The 20,971-nt window shown below is 40.4% G+C and overlaps 1 protein-coding gene across 5 annotated transcripts in view; it reads left to right on the top strand.

The window, feature by feature from the left end:
• Window positions 1–20,971, top strand: part of LOC133542286 (eukaryotic translation initiation factor 4 gamma 3-like) — a 163,324-nt gene that overhangs the window by 129,469 nt on the left and 12,884 nt on the right. For all 5 annotated transcript variants that reach the window (XM_061886308.1, XM_061886294.1, XM_061886301.1 and 2 more), the window contains exons 26-34: window positions 1,248–1,474; window positions 1,551–1,663; window positions 1,727–1,899; window positions 10,309–10,434; window positions 10,519–10,600; window positions 12,145–12,243; window positions 12,315–12,461; window positions 15,979–16,060; window positions 16,132–16,278. In XM_061886308.1, the coding sequence (XP_061742292.1) occupies window positions 1,248–1,474; window positions 1,551–1,663; window positions 1,727–1,899; window positions 10,309–10,434; window positions 10,519–10,600; window positions 12,145–12,243; window positions 12,315–12,461; window positions 15,979–16,060; window positions 16,132–16,278 (1,196 nt within the window). The remainder of the gene's footprint in view (window positions 1–1,247; window positions 1,475–1,550; window positions 1,664–1,726; window positions 1,900–10,308; window positions 10,435–10,518; window positions 10,601–12,144; window positions 12,244–12,314; window positions 12,462–15,978; window positions 16,061–16,131; window positions 16,279–20,971) is intronic.

Raw genomic sequence — 20,971 nt, 5'->3', positions numbered from 1 at the left:
GAGATAGGCACCAGCGCCCCCCGCGACCCCTAAGGGAATAAGTGGTAGCAAATGGATGGATGGATGGATATATTCTTTTTTTATTTACCTCTTACACAATTTCCCAATTTATATGGAAACGGGGTTTGTAATTAAAGATCCCTGACCAGTTTTTACAATAAATCAGACAAAATAATTTGTGATAATAAAGATGGTAAATGGATTATACTTGTTAACTTATTCACTCACACAATCACGCACTGATGGTGGGAGCTGCCCTAACCACGACGAATTAGGAGCAAGGGTGAAATGTCTTGCTCAAGGACACAACGGACTTGACTGGGATGGCGGAAGCCAGGGATTGAACCAGGAACGCTCGACTAGACAAGCTCTTGTACTTTGTATCTTTACAGTGGATGTCCGTGTAGATCCACCCATGGCATTTGTTTACATTCAGAGTGCTTGCTTGCTGTTAGCGGTGAGCTATTGTACCCTCCTATGGTGTCTAGTGAAGCATAGGAGTCCTGCAGTGATAATGATACTTGTAAGAACCTTACTATATTTGTCAACATGGAGGCAAGGATTAGTGATTTAGAAGAAGTTAAAGCACTACCTATTGAGTAGAATTTTGAGGGGTAAAATAAATGTATTCCATTTGGCTGTAAGATAACATATTGTGCAAAATGTGAAGCGCTGTAAATACTTTCCGGATACACTATATTGCATTAAAAGTGTCTGAAATTGGAGGAAAACACCTAAATACAGCGAATAATTGAACATCAAGTAAAATGTTTGAGTATGATCATTTTGAATTTGCAACTATTTTGGCCAAACTACATTTGCACAAATAAAACAATCTGAACCCAACACCCCTTATAACATTACTTGCGTTTTGGACATGCTACAGTTTTCTTCCTCCCTACTCACACACCAAACTGGCTGTGTACTCATACGGTGCACCTGATTGGTTTGTGCTACAGAAAACTGTACACGTTTATATAGGACTGCTGCAAATATGACCTGTTCATAGGTCTGGGTACGTATGCTTCATTGAATCAGAATCAGAATAGTTTTTATTGCCATTGTTTGAGAACGGGTTCACAAACTAGGAACTTTTCTTGGTACAATCGTGCAACATAAAACATATAACACAGAACAGGTAATAAAACAGAATAGGTAATAAAATTAGCTGTAACTGAGCTATCTGATCTCGTTATAGTTCATGTGCACCTTTCTGTCTAATATATAACTATTTGTGCTCCTTCCAGCAGTCGATGCAGCACAGCCAAAGACCGTAGCGATAAACCACACATCCCTGCGCCGGTAACATCGAGGCCCGCTTCATTCAACAGGGGGGACAGCTCCAAGGACCTGCGAGATAGTCAGACCATGGAGGAGGCACGGAAGGAGAAGGAATATGCAGCAACCGAGCCCCAGAGACCCAGTGTCACTGAGGACAAGCCCAAGCTGGAGTGCAGCAGTATCCAAGAACTGGGTGAGAAAGGCTGGTCAACTTGCCAAGTTACACAAGATAAGAGCAGACTGACACTGCTGTTGTGTTACTGGCACAGTCAAACCTGAGCTGGCCGCACAGGCACTGGAGGGGCCAGTCCTGTCCGAGCAGGAGATAGAGAGAAAGTCCAAGTCCATTGTTGACGAGTTCCTACACATCAATGACTATAAGGTGCTGAGATTCACAAACTTCCCTCAACGATCCTTTCTTTGACCGTTGTCGCCTCCTCTGCAGGAAGCTGTCCAGTGTGTGGCCGAGCTGGTTTCGGGACCCCAGCTGCATGTGTTTGTGCGGGTCGGGGTAGAGTCGACCCTGGAGCGCAGTCAGATCACACGAAACCAAATGGGCCAGCTCTTCTTCCAGCTGGTGCAGCAGGGAACCCTGCCAAAACAGCAGTTCTACAAAGGGTCAGTCCACTTCCTTTCCTCACACTACTCAATTTATGTTGGCCTAGCAGAGAATTATGAGGATGTTCCTCTATAAATGTTGCTACAATGTGGGGTACTTGTGTTAAAGGGGACCTATAATGCAAAACCAACTTTTCTAACCAATTGGTACCGGTTTTTGTGTATTCAAAAACTGCATAAGTCCCCAAAATTTGAAATCAAACCAATGAGGCGTGTCGGAGATGTTTATAAAACAATGTTGCCTCCTTTCATACATCCTCAAAAGCCGTTTGGAATTTGCCCCATTTGTGACGTTCTTCTCATTGGTGATGTCAGCGTTCATAGATGGTATGAATTTACCCAAAAGGCTTTTGCGCCATTGCAGTCCAGTCAATAAGTTCCTTCTTTTTTTCTGTCCTCTTGTTTTGGGGCAGACTGGCTCGTACATGCACATGTATCCTGCGCTGTTGCCTTTTCAAATACAAAGTAGCGTATTTATTGGATGTTACTGACGTTACGTCCAGCTCACATCCCGTCCTTGAATTGATTTAAGTGGACCCCGACTTAAACAACTTGAAAAACTTATTTGGGTATTACAATTTGGTGGTCAATTGTACGGAATATGTACTGTACTGTGCAATCTACTAATACAAGTTTAAATCAATCAATCAAAGGCCATTAAATATGCTTGGTGGTCAATGGGTACAAGGCAGCATTTAGCCTTTCTCCAATAAAAAACACCCTATGCTTGTGTTCTTTTCGGCTGTACGAATCGTTCAAATCGTAAAAAGGATAAATGTCTCTTCAGAGTTCCTCGAGAGGTAATCAAAAAGGGCAGAGGAGTGCAACATTTTACAAAACGACAAGAAAAGCAGCTCACACTCCAGTCCAAGGGAGCAGAGTCAAATAATGCACAAGTTTGCAGTGATCACTTTGTTTGTTTGATATACTTTTAACTTTATTATTTCCCATTTAAGTATCATGTTGATATTATTTGTATTTCTTAAACACATGTTTGTTACGAATGTTCAGAAAAGCACCAACTCTGCGAATCTAAATAAAATAAATCAAATTTGAGCAAAACCTAAGAGTAAGGAGAGTTTTGATACCAATGTCCTTGACCCAGACACACACAAAGAAGTTGTAGACCTCCAAGTTTAATTGTGGTGTAGAATGATATCTGGAGCGCAATAGTTCCATATGTCTGGGAGCACGATGGACATATAATCCTTGACATCAATCCACAAATCTTCTTTTTTGATAAAGTATAGATCTATTCCATTGCATAGTTGGATTTTTTTGCTTGTATCTGTATTTTGTAGGAAGATCTAGGCCCCTTGTGTACTCCGTTTGTGCGCTATTTGCTGTACAACAGCCATCTTGGCTGGGTCTATCACAACTGCTTTTCACTTCCTGGAAGAAGTCACGTGACGGAATACAAGCAATAGGCGAACTTATATCTGTCAGTAGACTCGCTAAAGAAGTGCTAAAAAAAGCTACAAAAAGGCTGCCGGGAGAAAATGCTGTCAAAGTGGATGCATGTAAGCAGGACTGCCCACAAAACGGGACATCCGTAAGAATCGGTCAGAAAGCACCTTGAAGATGGTCTGTAAAACATAATCTATGTAACAGAACCACCATTACATGTTATGTAGACCAGTGGTCCCGAACCAACGGGCTCGATTGGTCATGGACCGCAGAATAATTTTTTATTTTTTTTAATTTTTTTTAATTTTTATTAAATCAACATAAAAAACACAAGATACACTTAAAATTAGCGCACCAACCCAAAAATACACTTACAATTAGTGCACCAACCCAAAAAACCTCCCTTTTTCATGAAAAAAATAATAATAATCCCCCCCACTGATGTAGACCACAAGGAATTGTTTGGAATATAGAAAAAAATTATATGACCTCTTTAAACAATGCCAAAGCGTCAAATCAGAAGTAGAATAATTGCATTCATCATGTCTTATTTAAATACACTGTAGGTCAAATTTAAATGTATTCGTGCAAACAAATACAGTTGTTGTCTTTTGAGTAAATCACAAGGATTAAGGTTGAAACGTGTTGTGAGCTTGCACGCTTTAAATGCTGGGTTTTGCAGTCTTTTTTTCAACAGTGAGAATCCTTGTACATGCTATCTCAGTCAGCCTTCTTCCCCTCCGCCGAGCCCAGACTGCATTCAACAGCCTTGTTTGTTATTCCTCCTCCTTTAATTCCCTCCCGCCTGCTCTGATGTCTGTGAAATAAATACTTCATGACGTTTCACACGGGACTCTTGTCAACATGGACCAGTTTGAAATTGGATTAACTGCTCAACACCAAGGAAAAGTTAACTGTGAAGCAAAATTTACACCAAACCATATCCAATTCATGTTATGTAGACCAGTGTTTCTTAACAATAAGTTAGAAGGCCGCCCAAAAAATATCTGTTTTTCATCTGTGGTCCGTGTTGGTTGCAGCGGTACGTAGTTGTAATACACTTTTCCATCACTTGTGGCAGTAATGACAATATCTAAAAAAGAAGTCTGGAGGTAAAATCATAGAGAATTTTCTGAAGCACAAAAATTAAGACTAAAGTGGTCAAGCTGCATTTTCATTTGCACTTAAATTTTAGTTTAGTTTATTTAAGAAACACAAATAATTTTATTATTCTTTGTTCTTAAGTTAGAATGTATTTATATAGGCACTGCGTAGTTGTATGCAAATGTATTTTTCATTAGTTTTGTGTATCCCTTCTTTTGCAGTATATTGGATTACCATTTATTTATGTAATCAACCTGACCCAAGGCTTGATAATGTTTAATTATTTGACAAGGTTTATCCTGTTAAACTGTAAGTAGGTTTGATTGAATACGATTTCAAAAGAGTAATTGAGAGTTAATATTTGAGTGGGCTGTTGTGGGGAAGTTTGGCCCCGAGGTTAGAAGGGTTAAGATATAAACCAGGAGGTTTGTTGAATGTAGATCAGTGTAATCATAGGTCACCATTTATTATCTATCCTGCAAAACCCACTTTTCTTGTTCTTCTTTTTGTGTATTTGAGTTCCCCATAAAAGCTGAAAATGTGAATTCAAGAAGGCATTGAAAAAAAATTATAAATTAATTTTCTCTTGTTCCAAACAAGACTTAATTACACTGCAGGCCAAAGTCAATCAATCAGTAAATCAATCAATGTTTACTTATATAGCCCTAAATCATGAGTGTCTCAAAGGGCTGCACAAGCCACAACGACATCCTTGGCTCAGATCCCACATCAGGGCAAGAAAAATTCAACCCAATGGGATGACAATGAGAAACCTTGGACGGTAACCCCCCACCCACACACACACGCACACACACACAGGGCGACCGGTGCAATGGATGTCGAGTGGATCTAGCATAATAGTGTGAGAGTCCAGTCCATAGTGGATCTAACATAATAGTGTGAGAGTCCAGTCCATAGTGGAGCTAACATAATAGTGTGAGAGTCCAGTCCATAGTGGATCTAACATAATAGTGAGAGTCCAGTTCATAGTGGATCTAACATAATAGTGTGATAGTCCAGTCCATAGTGGAGCTAACATAATAGTGTGAGAGTCCAGTCCATAGTGGATCTAACATAATAGTGAGAGTCCAGTTCATAGTGGATCTAACATAATAGTGAGAGTCCAGTCCATAGTGGATCTAACATAATAGTGTGATAGTCCAGTCCATAGTGGATCTATCATAATAGTGAGAGTCCAGTCCATAGTGGATCTAACATAAAAGTGAGAGTCCAGTCCATGGTGGATATAAAATAATAGTGAGAGTCCAGTCCATGGTGGATCTAACATAATAGGGTGAGAGTCCAGTCCTTAGTGGAGCTAACATAATAGTGTGAGAGTCCAGTCCATAGTGGATCTAACATAATAGTGTGAGAGTCCAGTCCATAGTGGATCTAACATAATAGTGTGAAAGTCCAGTCCACAGTGGATCTAGCATAATATTGTGAGTCCAGTCCATAGTGATTCTAACATAATTATGTGAGAGTCCAGTCCATAGTGGATCTAACATAATAGTGAGAGTCCATTCCATAGTGGACCTAACATGATATTGTGAGAGTCCAGTCCATAGTGGATCTAACATAATAGTGTGAGAGTCCAGTCCATAGAACACAAACAAGATGTGAAAAGTCTGCAGCAAAATATAGAAAGTCTGCAAACTCAGAACAACACCAGGAAAACTTAAGCCGCTGAGATGTTCCAACAAATGAAGACCCTTCAAGAAGATATGCGCCAACAAATGAAGACCCTTCAAGAAGACAACTACATGCTGTGGAATATCATAGATGAAATGGAGCAGGATAAATGAATGAATGAAATCTTCGTGACAAAAACAGACTATCATTGAATCTCAGTAAAACTAAAATAATGCTATTTGGTAACAGTAGAAATTGAAAGAGTAAATGAAACCAAATTTTTAGGTATTGATGATAAATTGAACTAAAAATCTCATGTAAAAAATATACAACATAAAGTAGCAAGAAACACGTCAATAATGAATAAAGCCAAATATGTTCTAGAGTCAGACCAAAGATCACTTCATATTCTTTACTGCTCACTGGTGTTACCATATCTGAGTTACTGTGTAGAAATATGGGGAAATAATTACAAAAGTACACTTCATTCACTAACAGTGTTACAAAAAAAGTTTAGTTAGAATAATACATAATGCTGGATACAAAGAACATACAAACCCTTTATTTATTGAATCAAAGATACTGAAATTCCACAACATTGTGAAATTGCAAACAGCTAAAATTATACACAAAGCAAATTATAACCTGCTACTCAAGAATATACAACAATTCTTCTCAACAAAAGAGGAAAATATAATCTGAGAGAAAAATGTAATTTAAAACATTTGTACGCACGTACAACAATTAAGACCTTCTGTATATCAGTATGTGGAATTAAATTATGGATTAAACAAAGCAATCAAACAATGTACTAATATGATACACTTCAAGAAACTCTTTAAACTGGAAGTGTTTACAAAGTACAAAAAAGAAGAACCAAGATAAACATTCTGAATTTATTCACCTCATTCAGTCTTTCATTCTCAAAATAATCTTACTTATCTCATCATATGGAATAAAACTTACTTCATCAATTATTTATTTATTTATTTTTATTGTGATTAATTAGGGAGTAGATTGTGATTACATTGAGAACAGGAAGTGAACAAAAAATTCAGCAACTGTTATGTAAAAGAAAAGGGATAGGATTAAATAAGCTCTGCTTCCTCACTACTCCTTTTCGAACATGTTAAAAAGAGAAATTGGAAATTGTGATGTATCATGTTGTATGCTTGCATGTTTGAAATAAACTTAAACTCAACTCAACTCATAGTGGATCTATCATAATAGTGTGAGATTCCATTCCATAGTGGATTTAACATAGAGATGTGATAGTCCAGTCCATGGTGGATCTAACATAATAGTGTGAGAGTCCAGTCCTTAGTGGATCTAACATAATAGTGTGAGAGTCCAGTCCATAGTGAATCTAACATAATAGGGTGAGAGTCCAGTCCATAGTGGATCTAACATAATAGTGTGAGGGTCTAGGCAATAGTGGATCCAACATAATAGTGTGAGAGTCCAGTAGATAGTGGATCTATCATAATAGTGTGAGTCCAGTACATAGTGGATTTAACATAATAGTGTGATAATCCAGTCCATAGTGGATCTAACATAATAGTGTGAAGTCCAGTCCATAGTGGATCTAGCATAATATTGTGAGTCCAGTCCATAGAGGATCTAACATGATATTGTGAGAGTCCAGTCCATAGTGGATCTAACACAATAGTGAGAGTCCAGTCCATAGTGGATGTAACATAATAGTGTGAGTCCAGTCCATAGTGGATCTAACATAATAGTGTAAGAGTCCAGTCTATAGTGGATCTAACATAATAGTATGAGAGTCCAGTCCATAGTGGATCCAACAGTATTAGTGAAAGTCCAGTCCATAGTGGATCTAACGTAATAGTGAGAGTCCAGTCCATAGTGGATCTAACATAATAGTGAGAATCTGTCTGATTCTGATTCTGATCTAACATAATAGTATGAGAATCAAGTCCATAGTGGCTCTAACATAATAGTGTGAGAGTCCAGTCCATAGTGGATCTAACATAATTGTGTGAGAGTCCAGTCCATAGTGGATCTAACATAATAGTATGAGAGTCCAGTCCATAGTGGATCTAACATAATAGTGAGAGTCCAGTCCATAGTGGATATAACATAATAGTGAGAGTCCAGTCCATAGTGGGGCCAGCAGGAGACCATCCCGAGCAGAGACAGGTCAGCAGCGCAGAGACGTCCCCAACCGATGCACAGATGAGTGTTCCACCCTTGGTCCCGACCTTGGACAGCCAGCACTCCATCTGTGGCCACCGAACCATTTCCACTGGCAGCTATATCTTTCCTGGCGCACATGAATGACGTAGCTCGCCCAAAGGTGACGAAAAAGTCATATTCGGGTCGCCTTGCATTTAGACTGAAGTCACATTTGAAAAGATCAGATTCCAATCGGATTCAGACTACCTCCTGATGTGGTCTGAATCTGATGCCAAACGATGGGGGCAAAAAATAGATTTGGTGTGCAGTGTAAACGGGGCCATTGACTTGTGACATTCATCAACATGTGACTTCACCAGATATCTCAATATGGGGTATATAGTTTGCTCGAGTCCGCCATTTTATTAATCAGTTCCTTCTTTGTCTCTATCCTTTTGTAAGTCCGACTGGCTCCTACGTGCACATGCATCCTCCATTTCTAATAGCATATATTTGTAACTTATATCTGTCAGCAGACCTGATATGGAAGCGTTAAAAACTAAAACAAGGCTGACAGGGAGAAAACGCTGTCGTAATGGGGGCACGTAAATTAGATTGTCCACAAAATGGCACATCCTTAAGAGACAGGTGGTCTGGAAAATAAAATCCGTGCAACATTTTGACCATCATGTATGGCCAGAAAAGGGTGGAGTGCCATCTCCCGGTTGGGAGGAGACCAAGCCCCAAGTGAAGTAGTTCAAGTACCTAGGAGTCTTGTTCACAAGTGAGGGAAGAGTGGATCGTGAGATCGACAGGCGGATCGGTGCGGCGTCTTCAATAATGCGGACGCTGTATTGATCAGTTGTGGTGAAGAAAGAGCTGAGCCGAGAGGTAAAGCTCTCAATTTACTGGTCGATCTACGTTCCCATCCTCACCTATGGTCAGGAGCTTTGGGTTATGACCGAAAGGACAATATCACGGGTACAAGCAGACAAAATTAGTTTCCTCCGCCGGGTGGTGGGGATCTCCCTTAGAGATAGGGGGAGAAGCTCTGCCATCCGGGGGGAGCTCAAAGTAAAGCCGCTGCTCCTCCACATCGGGAGGAGCCAGATGAGGTGGTTCGGGCATCTGGTCAGGATGCCACCCGAACGCCTCTCTAGGGAGGTGTTTAGGGCACGTCCAACCTTTAGGAGGCCACGGGGAAGACCCAGGTAACGTTGGGAAGACTATGTCTCCCGGCTGGCCTGGGAACGCCTCGGGATCCCCCGGGAAGAGCTGGACGAAGTGGCTGAGGGGAGGAAAGTTTGGGCTTCCCTGCTTAGGCTGCTGCCCCCGGGACCCGACCTCGGATAAGCGGAAGAAGATGGATGGATGGATGGATATTTTATATAGACTACAAGGAAGTGCTTACGTGTAGAAAAATAATGATAATATGACCCCTCTAAACCAAAGTGTAAAATCATAAGTAGATTGATTGCCTTGACAGAGGGAACAGGAAGGTGTTTTATAGTTATGTTGCTTGTCGTACAGTAAAATACATTTCATTTATTATGAGTTGGTTCTATGGTTACCTTCACACTGCTAACATTCAGTGCTGTGCTCATATTGCCTGAAAAAGGCCACTTGTGAGAGATGTAGTTTATTTAAAAGGGACAATGTATATAAATGAACATTTGACATGTAAATAACTGAGATTATAGCCAATGTCTAATTTCCAACAGCAGTCCCCAGGGTAGCTGATGTCAAAATTGAGACAAACACAATTGAAACAAGCACACAGATTTTAAATCTCAAATATGTAAAATTCCAAACATGGTGCTGTAGACTCTTTGTCACAAATGTACCTTGTGCATTTCATGAGTAGATCAAACAATTGATCAAATACATATTTACACATTTATCTATACCAGTAGCCTATCGATTATGATTACAGTTTTGGTTTCGCAGCAGCCAATTTTTCCAGGCCTTATTGAATATTGTATGTGTTGCTAGTTCTCTTATGTTTACACGAATCAGGGTCCATGTGACATGTTCGATAGGAAAATGAGAATTGCCCAAACACCCTTTTTCTAAACGGCAATAAAATGTTATTTTGCTGCAAAAAATGAGTGCCCTTCTTTGTGTCTTAAGGTTTTCTGACATCTTGGAGCAGGCGGACGACATGGCCATTGATATTCCTCACATCTGGCTGTACCTGGCCCAGCTGCTCAGCCCGGTACTGAGGGAGGGGGCCTTCTCTATGCGAGAGCTCTTCAGGTACCTTTTACAACCTTTGGATTTGAGTTTGTTGTTAGTTTTCTCCTTGTGTGCATTAAAGTCTGTGTTTGTGTGTGTCTGCAGTGAATTAAGCAAACCTCTGCTCCCTGTGGGAAGAGCAGGAGTCCTCATATCTGAAACACTGCACATACTATGCAAACACATGGTAAGCATGTTTTCTTTATTTACAATATGTGGAGTTGTATATTGGAAAATTCATCGAATTTTGATTTTGGTTAGGGCTTCTCACGATCATGAAAATATAATGATCGGGGAAAAAAGGGCAGTGTAATGTGCATGCAAATTCCAAAGCTTGTGACGGTGGAACAGAAGAGGAGCAGAAGAGTGAAAAAAACATGGCCACTAGAAGTTTGGTATCTTACTGTATTGTTTGACACATGACTAGTATGCCTAATCAATAATCACTGAACTCAACAAAAAAGTAAGGCATATGATTTTCGCGTTGGCGTAGCAGCGGACAGAGTCGCTGAATGGGCTAATAAAACAGAATTCACTGATAAACGCAAAATAATATCAGGGAAATTTACATAAATGTAAGTGAAATGTTGTCATTGTGAAAAGACGTAACATTTGTTTGGGAAAATAATGTGTCTGGTAAAGCTCTTTCTTCCCAAAAACACTCAACAATGTGGAGGTGGTCACTTGAATCGGTGACTAAACTACGATGCTAAAGCTGACACCAATACACCCATGTATAACTGCATCATGAATGTAACATCAATGTAAAAACAATCATACACGCACAACACATGTAAAAACAATCATACACGCACAACACATGTCATCTGTTGTGTTGTGAACGCCATCATGGATGTAACATCAATGGTAAACGCTTTTCTACCTTTTTTTAAGGAACTCAAAGCGCTTTGACACTATTTCCACATTCACCCATTTACACACACATTCACACACTGATGGCGGGAGCTGCCATGAAATGTGCAAAAAATCATACACACAACACATCTTATCTGTTGTGTTGTGAACGACATCATGGATATAAGATCAATGTACAAACACGACAGTAGTCACAACTTGGGACGCGCTCTCTCTTTTTTTTAACAGCCTCAAGTCGCCTTTACACGTCAAGCCGAGAACAGCAGCACACTTCCCCTTTCACAATAATAATACTTGTGTGCAACATCCGCAAATTAATTTTTTAATTAAAGGTTTCAAAAAAGTACCTCACACAAAAATAATGAACTTAAATTTATCTTAAACTGATACATTTACACAATTGTAATGCTTTGACCTAAAATACTGCTCACAATTTTCCAAATACATTTTATTTGACACAAAAAGCACACACTGTATGGTGTTAAAATGAATATAAACATAAATAAATGGAAAAGTAAAAACTGAATATTATTGTTTTATATTGCTATTGTTATTTAAATAAAGTGTTATTCCCATTATTTTACTTATTTTGGTTTATTCATTACTAATTTTTATCTGTTGTTTTAAAGTTGCGTTTTGCTGGTACAATACTCATGTTTTCAAGTTAATGGATAATTCTGTAATTAATCGTGATTACAATATCAATAAATATAATTGTGATTATTATTTTTGCCATAATGGTCCAGCCCTAGTTGTGAGTATCCTGCCGCACTTTGAGGTATTTGAGCCACTCCTCAGTTAAATCTCACATGTGCCTATCTATAACGACAAATTAACACTCATTGTCAACTGCAGAGCCATAGAGCTGTGGGGTCTCTGTGGAGAGAAGCCGGCCTCAGCTGGACTGACCTTCTGCCAGAGGGAGATGACGTCCAGGCCTTTATCTCGCAACAGGTGCTCAATGGATTCCTGTCAACCTGCTTTTGGAGGCTGCTCATTGAAGACTCTTGTTCCCTCTGGCGCAGAAGCTGGAGTTCATCCTGTCGGACGTCTCGGGCCCTGAAGCTGCTCTGTCCAAGAAGACTTTGTCCCCAGAAGAGCTGAGCCAGCAGCTGGAGCGGCTCCTGCTGGAGGATATGGCCAGCGACGAGCAGATCTTTGACTGGGTGGAGGTATTTGAAAGTCCACTTCGCTGAACCCCCCTGGCCGTCTCTTTTTCTCAATTGTCATTGCGTTGAACCTCCACAATACATTCTGTGCCTAAACCACGGATATGGGTGTTTATTTTGAAAAAATGCACACTTTATCATACTTAAATATTGTTGTAACGGTTTTGTAAGTGCCGCCATATTTTTGGTTTTAAAGTTTTCACATTATTGCTGCGACGTGTGACTGTATCAAACAAAAACTTGGTGTGTGTAGTTTTTTGGGGTGGTTCTTTAGTGAATCTGAAAATGAACTACATCTCCCAGAATCCTCTGCACAGGGGCTGGGTAATATGTGCTCCTACTAGTCACAGATAAGAGGAAGTGTTTATTGGACATTTCCTTTGAATATCAAAATCTGTCCATAACTGTTTGAATTATGTTGCTAACACAAAAAATCTTAGAACACATTGCTAACAAAAAAAATCCTAGAACACGTGACATTTTTGGCGGAGGTTAAGAAACTCGGTTGTTTACTTATTTAAGATAGTCAAAAGTTTCTTACTTTCCGATTAAAGTGGTAAAAAAAGGTAATTGTTTTATTATTAATAATATTAATATGACATTTGTGTTTATTGTGTTCTCCACATCATACTGACAATAATATCATTTAATGGCTATAATTTGTGGGACAATATATCGCCCAGAAGAATTCAGGCCTAACGCCATCACAAAACCAGGCAAGGTGTTGCATAACATTTACCATGGTGCAAGTGTAAAAATAAGTAACGCTTATTAGGGAAATATTTCAATTTGATTGTGTATAAGTAAAACGCGAACTGAAGTTACCATGAGTTGATTAACGTGGAGCCTGACTCAAACAAGTTGAAAAACTTATTTGGGGGTTACTATTTTATAGCAATCTCCACCCAAGAAAGGGCAGGAGGGAGGCTAAGATTGACTCGCAGAAAGTCTAGCGAGCATCAACAAGAGCCAGCTCCCCGGAAAGTACAAGTTGTGGTGCTACAACCTCACACTGTACCAAAGGGTTATGTGGCCACTGAAGATGTGCGAGATTCCATCCCCAACAGCCAACGGGTTGGACAGATTAGCCAACTCCTACATCCGAAAGTGGCTGGGCCTACCGCGTTGCTTCTCCGACACTGGCTTATTTGGGGCAACTTTACTGCATCTGCCGATTCAGTCCATCGCCCTGGGCTACAAGCAGGAGAAGGCCAGATTGGTTCTCGAGCTGAAAGAATCCTCAGATCCTACAGTGAGGAATGCACATGTACCAATCCGAATAGGCCAGAGGTTGCCAAGGCCATTGGCAGGCTCCAACACCACGAGATAGTTGGCAGGGTGCAAGTAGGAAGAGCGGGGCTTGGCTGGGGAGATTCTCCACGCCTGTGATCCAAGGCCACAAAGAGGGAACGCAGAGCCATGGTTATGTAGGAGGTCTCAAGGGAGAACCAGGAGCAATATACCATCAAGGCCGTGTTTCAAGGTTGCCAAGGAAGATGGACCACTTGGGAAGGTACTATCAGCAGACCCATCAGCTGGGCCGACCTATGGAAGATGCCCCAAGCCAGACTCAGCTTCCTACTCAGGGCAACTTATGACACCTTGCCATGCCCCAGAAACCTCCACCAGTGGTACGGCCAGGGGGAGAGCTGTCCCCTGTGTGGTGCTCCCAACGCCAGCCTGCAGCACTTGCTATCAGGTTGCAAGATCGCGCTGACACAGGGTCGCTTCAGATGGCGGCATGATCAAGTCCTGATAAAACTGGCAGAAATCCTGGAGAGCAGTAGACAAGAGGCCAACAGCCAACCCATAGCCAAGCAACGTCTTGTCATGTTTGTGAGGCCAGGGGAAGGCAAAGGAGACACCAGCCGAAGAGGCCCCCGCAGTGTCCTCTCTCTGGCAAGGGACTGGAGTATGAGGGCTGACATTGGCAAACAGCTCCAACCCCCCCGTGAGATCACCCCCACTTCACTCCGCCCAGACATTGTGCTGTGGTCTGCTGTTACCAAGTCTGCCATGCTGATAGAGCTTACCATCCCCTGGGAGGAGGGAATCCAGGCAGCATACGAGCGCAAAGCAGCCACGTATGCAGATCTGGCTGCTGAGTGCAGAGAGGCAGGCTGGTCCACTACCATCTACCCTGTGGAAGTAGGCTGTCGGGGCTTCGTCGGTACAACCACCATAAGGCTGCTCCGAGATGTGGGATTGACTGGGGCTAAGCTCCAAAGGGAAACAAAGGCCCTTGCTGAGGAAGCAGAAAAGGGAAGTTTCTGGTTGTGGCTGAGGAGGAGGGATAAGTACTGGGGGTCGAGGCAATAAGATGGGTCAGCTGCAGGGGGTGGCAGGGAGACGTCCCTGCCACCGCTTCGCCACCAGGAGGCATTCCGGGGTTAAAGAGAGCGAAACTCCAATGAGCGGTGGTCCCCGGCTGATGACCCTGCAGCTGACCCAAGGCGCTGTAGGAGGCGCGTCAGGCATACTTGCCCAGCAGAAACAAAACCATATCTGTACAATCAAAAAGTGGTCAATTGTGCGGAATATGTACTGTACTGTACCATCTACTAATACAAGTTTCAATCAATCAAGTAGAGCTGCAACTAACAACTATTTTTACTAGTCATCGACCATCTTAACGAGTAGTCGACTAATCAGATAATAAAGCGTACACATATTCATTGCTTTGATTTGGCATCAACTTTTAAATTCAGCTGGAGATATCTTTAGGCATGTGCTTAGTAACAACAATGACTCATCGGTTCATAAATAGGTACTTATACTGTAAATATGCTTTTAAAAATGTCAATAACTATCAAAGTCCATTTAAAATTAAGGACAGGAAAAGTGCAAAATAAATAAGTGTATGTTAAAAAAAAAAAGCAACAAATGACAAAATAACAAAACTAACTTGCTTGAAAAGAAACAAGCATTTGTGATGATGTGTTGAAAAATCCTCACACTAATATATTATATTGATTATTGATTAAGTCCCGGCATTTTTATCACTCTAAAAGACTCAATGTATAAATTGTTGTATTGATTCTTAACATTGTAATGGATTGTATTAATCTTATGATACATAAATGTGTGCAATTGTTATTTTACTTTTCTTCATTGCATTGCAAATTTACGCTGCCTTGAATTGATGTACACAAAGTTTAGCAGACTTTGGCTGAAATGAGAGTTAAATCTATTTTTCACACAACTTTATCTCACACTAGTTAGCTAACAAAGTACACCTTACTTCCAGATGTCCGATGTTCCTCGGCCTTTAAAGCTCCCGTATCACAGATATCGTGTCATGAAATGAGCAAGGTATTCATCCTTTTACTAAGTATGGGGGAAATACTGGCACACTTGACAGTGGAGAAGCACAAGATGTGACGTCACGACTATGTCGACAGATTTATTCCTCGGCAGCACATGTGAATGTTTGTGGCACCCCTAAACTGGAGTTTTGACAGGAAACAGAAAGACCTAGGGTAACCTAGGGTGAGTTAGGGTAACAAGTGTGTGTGTGCAGGCAAACCTGGATGAACATCAGACCAGCTCCTCCCCCTTCCTGAGGGCGCTAATGACGGCCGTGTGCAAGGCGGCTGTGAAAGGTAAGCGCCACCTACTTCTCTGCTGGGACGAACTGGATTCTCCTCACCTGCTCTCCCCTCCCCCCAAGCAGACGTCAGCACCAACTGCCGAGTGGACACAGCCATCATCCAGAGGAGGTTGCCTGTATTACACAAGTACCTGAACTTAGACACTGAGCGACAGCTGCAAGCACTTTATGCACTTCAGGCGCTGATAGTCGCCTTGGATCAGCCTGCTAGTAAGTGCTCTTTATTTGCTGCTCAATGAGGTATGGATGGCTATGGCTCACATTTCAACCCACACGTCGGCCACACTTCCCATTTTTACTACTTAAGTCTTTCTTCATGTAGTACAAATGTTAATTTACTGCATAATAACATATCTTTAATTTAGATGTTAACGTTCTGTCCCGTTATCAAGTCTCATTTGCACGTATGAATTCACTTCAGTTCATCCTCAGTGTGTTGCCCTACTCAGGAAGTAGTTTTTGCCATTAAAGGGGAACTGCACTTATTTTGGGAATTTTTCCCATAATTCACAATCATATATGATTTTCTATTGTATCCATTTGAAGTGATAAAAAAGGCTAGCAAAAGTCAGCTAACAATGGAGCCAATGGCAGTCACTCTATTCTGCCTATAAAGCCCTCTAAAAAAGCATCCAAAAACATCCATTGTTTTATATAGTTGTATATCAATCAATCAATCAATGTTTACTTATATAGCCCTAAATCACTAGTATATTATATTTACGTAAGTACAAACCCCGTTTCTATATGAGTTGGGAAATTGTGTTGGATGTAAATATAAACGGAATACATTGATTTACAATTCATTTTCAATTCATATTCAATTGAATATGCTACAAAGACAACATATTTGATGTTCAAACAGATAAACTTTTTTTTTTTTTTGCAAATCATTAACTTTAGAATTTGATGCCAGCAACACGTGACAAAGAAGTTGATAAAAGTGGCAATAAATACTGATAAAGTTGAGAAATACTCATCAACACTTATTTGGAACATCCCACGGGTGTGCAGGCTAATTTCGGGTATAAAAGCAGCTTCCATGAAATGCTAAGTAATTCACAAACAAGGAAGGGGCGAGGGTCACCAATTTGTAAGCAAATTGTCGAACAGTTTCAGAACAACATTTCTCAACGAGCTATTGCAAGGAATATAGGGATTTTACCATCTACAGTCCGTAAAATCATCAAAAGGTTCAGAGAATTTGGAGAAATCACTGCACGTAAGCGATGATACTATACGGACCTTTGTACCCTCAGGCGGTAATGCATCACAAACCGACATCGGTGTGTAAGATATATCACCACATGGGCTCAGGAACACTTCATAAAACCACTGTCAGTAAATACAGTTGGTTGCTACATCTGTAAGTGCAAGTTAAAACTCTGCTATGCAAAGCAAAACCCATTCATCAACGACACCAAGGAACGCCGCTGGCTTCGCTGGGCCCGAGCTCATCTAAGATGGACTGATGCCAAGTGGAAAAGTGTTCTGTGGTCTAAGGAGTCCACATTTCAAATTATATTTGGAAACTGTGGACGTGGTGTCCTCTGGAACAAAGAGGAAAATAACCATCCGGATTGTTATGGGCAGAAAGTTCAAAAGCCAGCATCTGTGATGGTATGGGGGTGTATTGGTGCCCAAGGCATGGGTAACTTACACATCTGTGAAGGCATCATTAATGCTGAATGGTCCCTACAGGTTTTGGAGCAACGTATGTTGTCATCCAAGCAACGATATCATGGACGCCCTTGCTTATTTCAGCAAGACAATGCCAAGCCACGTGTTACAACAGCGTGGTTTCGTAGTAAAAGAGTGCGGGTACTTTCCTGGCCCGCCTGTAGTCCAGACCTGTCTCCCATCGAAAATGTGTGGCGCATTATGAAGCGTAAAATACAACAGCAGAGACCCCGGACTGTTGAACGACTAAAGCTCTACATAAAACAAGAATGAAAAATAATTCTACTTTCAAAGCTTATAAATTAGTTTCCTCAGTTCCCAAATGTTTGTTAAAAGAAAAGGTGATGTAACACAGTGGTGAACATGCCCTTTCTTAACTACTTTTGCATGTGTTGTAGCCATGAAATTCTAAGTTAATTATTATTTGCAAAAAAAAATAGAAGTTAATGAGTTTGAACGTCAACTATCTTGTCTTTATAGTGCATTCAATTGAATATGGGTTGAAAGGGATTGGCAAATCATTGTATTCTGTTTATATTTACATCTAACACAGTTTCCCAACTCATATGGAAACGGGGTTTATATATATGTCAAGGTTCAAAGTTTATTTGCACATACAGAGTACACCATAATGAAATGCTTTTTTCCATGCTCATCAGATATTGTGTACAGTGGGATCCAAACACTAGTTGCAGAATCTAATACACTAAATACAAAAAAAATGAATAGCTCTCATGTACATTAATTACAAGACAATTAAGTTGCACAATAAGTCACAGTAGTTATGGTAGAAGTATCAGTACAAGTAGAAGTACAGTAGTCAAATACAGTACCAGTGCAAGATCAAATAGTACATACAGTATATACAGTATGTACAGTATAGGAAGCGACAAATATTAAGGTGTCTACAGTTCTGGGTCTTCCCTGTGGCCTCCTACCGGTTGGATGTGCTCTAAACACTTCCCTAGGGAGGCGTTCGGGTGGCATCCTGACCAGATGCCCGAACCACCTCATCTGGCTCCTCTCGATGTGGAGGAGCAGCGGCTTTACTTTGAGCTCCTCTCGGATGGCAGAGCTTCTCACCCTATCTCTAAGGGAGAACTCCGCCACCCGGCGGAGGAAACTCATTTCGGCCGCTTGTACCCGTGATCTTATCCTTTCGGTCATGACCCAAAGCGCATGACCATAGGTGGGGATGTCCAAAATCGATTTTTATATACCGTATTTTTCGGATTATAAATCGCTCTGGAGTATAAGTCGCACCGGCCGAAAATGCATAATAAAGAAGGAAAAAAACATATATAAGTCACACTAGAGCACGGGTGTCCAACATTTTTCCACTGAGGGCCACACACTGAATAATTAAAGCAAGCGGGGGCGATTTATTTTAAAAACCATTACAATATATGTATCAAAAATATACATTTAGGCCTCCACTCAGGCTTGATCCCGGGGACCCCAAAGGGTTTTGGTAAGAAATTAAATGTTAAAAATGTGTCATTATTCAGTATTATTATTTTTTATTATTATTGTTCAAGTTTTAAATCTCTAGATCAACATTAGGTCTATCTGTCAATATGACATTTTTAAAGATTTTAGTTGTATGCTCTTTTTGTCAAAGAAAACCATGTTTTTTTTAATGAAAAAAACACAAAATATGCAATATTTTCACCCAGTAAAAATTTTAAGTAGAAAGTTTGAGATTATATAATAATTGGAGCCAGAAAAATGTCAACCACTCATAACACCATTGATTTTAATTCACTATTATTTTTTGTGCAATGATACTTAAAAACAAAACACACTGATCCAAAAGGGTCCTACTCATTAAAGTGTTAAAAAATAAATTATAATTTTTTTTTTACTGTTTACCTTTAAAGGGAAACATTATCACCAGACCTATGTAAGCATCAACATATACCTTGATTGTGCAGAAAAAAGACCATGTATTTTTTTAACCGATTTCCGAACTCTAAATGGGTGAATTTTGGCGAATTAAACACCTTTCTGTTTATCGCGCTGGAGGCGATGACGTCAGAATGTGACGTCGCCGAGGTAACACACCCACCATTTTCATTTTCAACACATTATAAACACCGGGTCTCAGCTCTGTTATTTTCCGTTTTTTTGACAATTTTTTGGAACCTTGGAGACATCATGCCTCAACGGTGTAACAACACTAACAGGGAGGGATTCAAGTTGCACCACTGGCCCGAAGATGCGAAAGTGTCTGCCGCCAGACCCCCATTGAATGTGCCAGAGTGTCTCCACATTTGACCGGCGATGCTAAGGCAGACATGGTACAGAGATGTATGGATAACCTGCAAATGCATTTGCAACGATAGTCAACGAAATCACAAAGGTGAGTTTTGTTGATGTTTACTGCCAGCTAATCGATGCTAACATGCTACACTAATCGATGCTAACATGCTATTTACCGGCGGTGCTAAAGCAGACATGGAACAGAGATGTATGGATAACCTGTAGATGCATTTGCAACTATATTACGTTTCCTTCCACCCACATTTAATGCGAAAAAAACACTTACCAATCGACGGATTTAAGTTGCTCCAGTCTCAAAAGATGCGAAAGTCCTGATCGTTTGGTCCGCACATTTTACCGGCGATGCTAACGCAGCTATTCGGCCATGCTATGGCTATGAATAGCGTCAATAGCTATTCGCTCAATAGCTTCAGTTTCTTCTTCAATATTTTCATACTCCAACCATCTGTTTCAATACATGCGTAATCTGTTGAATCGCTTAAGTCGCTGAAATCCGAGTTTGAATCCGAGCTAATGTCACTATATCTTGCTGTGGTATTCCCATTGTTTGTTTACATTGGCAGCACTGTGTGACGTTACAGGGAAATGGCCAGTGTCTTCGCAGAGAGCCGAAAATAAGGCACTTTAAAGCTTTATTTAGGGATATTCCGAGACCGGTAAAATGTTGAAAAAAACTTCAAAAAATATAACAAGCCACTGGCAACGGATTTTTATTGTTTTTAACCCTTTTGAAATTGTGATAATGTTCCCCTTTAACACAATGGTCTCCAGATCAACTTCAGATCCATCCGTCAATTATAAGTTGTTTTTTTGGATATGATTTTTGTTTGTTCGTTTTAGGCCATTCTTTTAAAAGAAAAAAAAACAGCTCAGTTTTTTATATGGCAAACACAACATGTCCAACATTTGCCCCAAAAAATATCTCAAAGTGGAATATTTA

Source organism: Nerophis ophidion, linkage group LG02 (assembly GCF_033978795.1).
Source record: "Nerophis ophidion isolate RoL-2023_Sa linkage group LG02, RoL_Noph_v1.0, whole genome shotgun sequence".
In the NCBI taxonomy this organism is placed as follows: domain Eukaryota; kingdom Metazoa; phylum Chordata; class Actinopteri; order Syngnathiformes; family Syngnathidae; genus Nerophis; species Nerophis ophidion.
The sequence above is the reverse complement of the archived record's forward strand: the minus strand, read 5'-3'. Positions and strand labels throughout refer to the sequence as shown.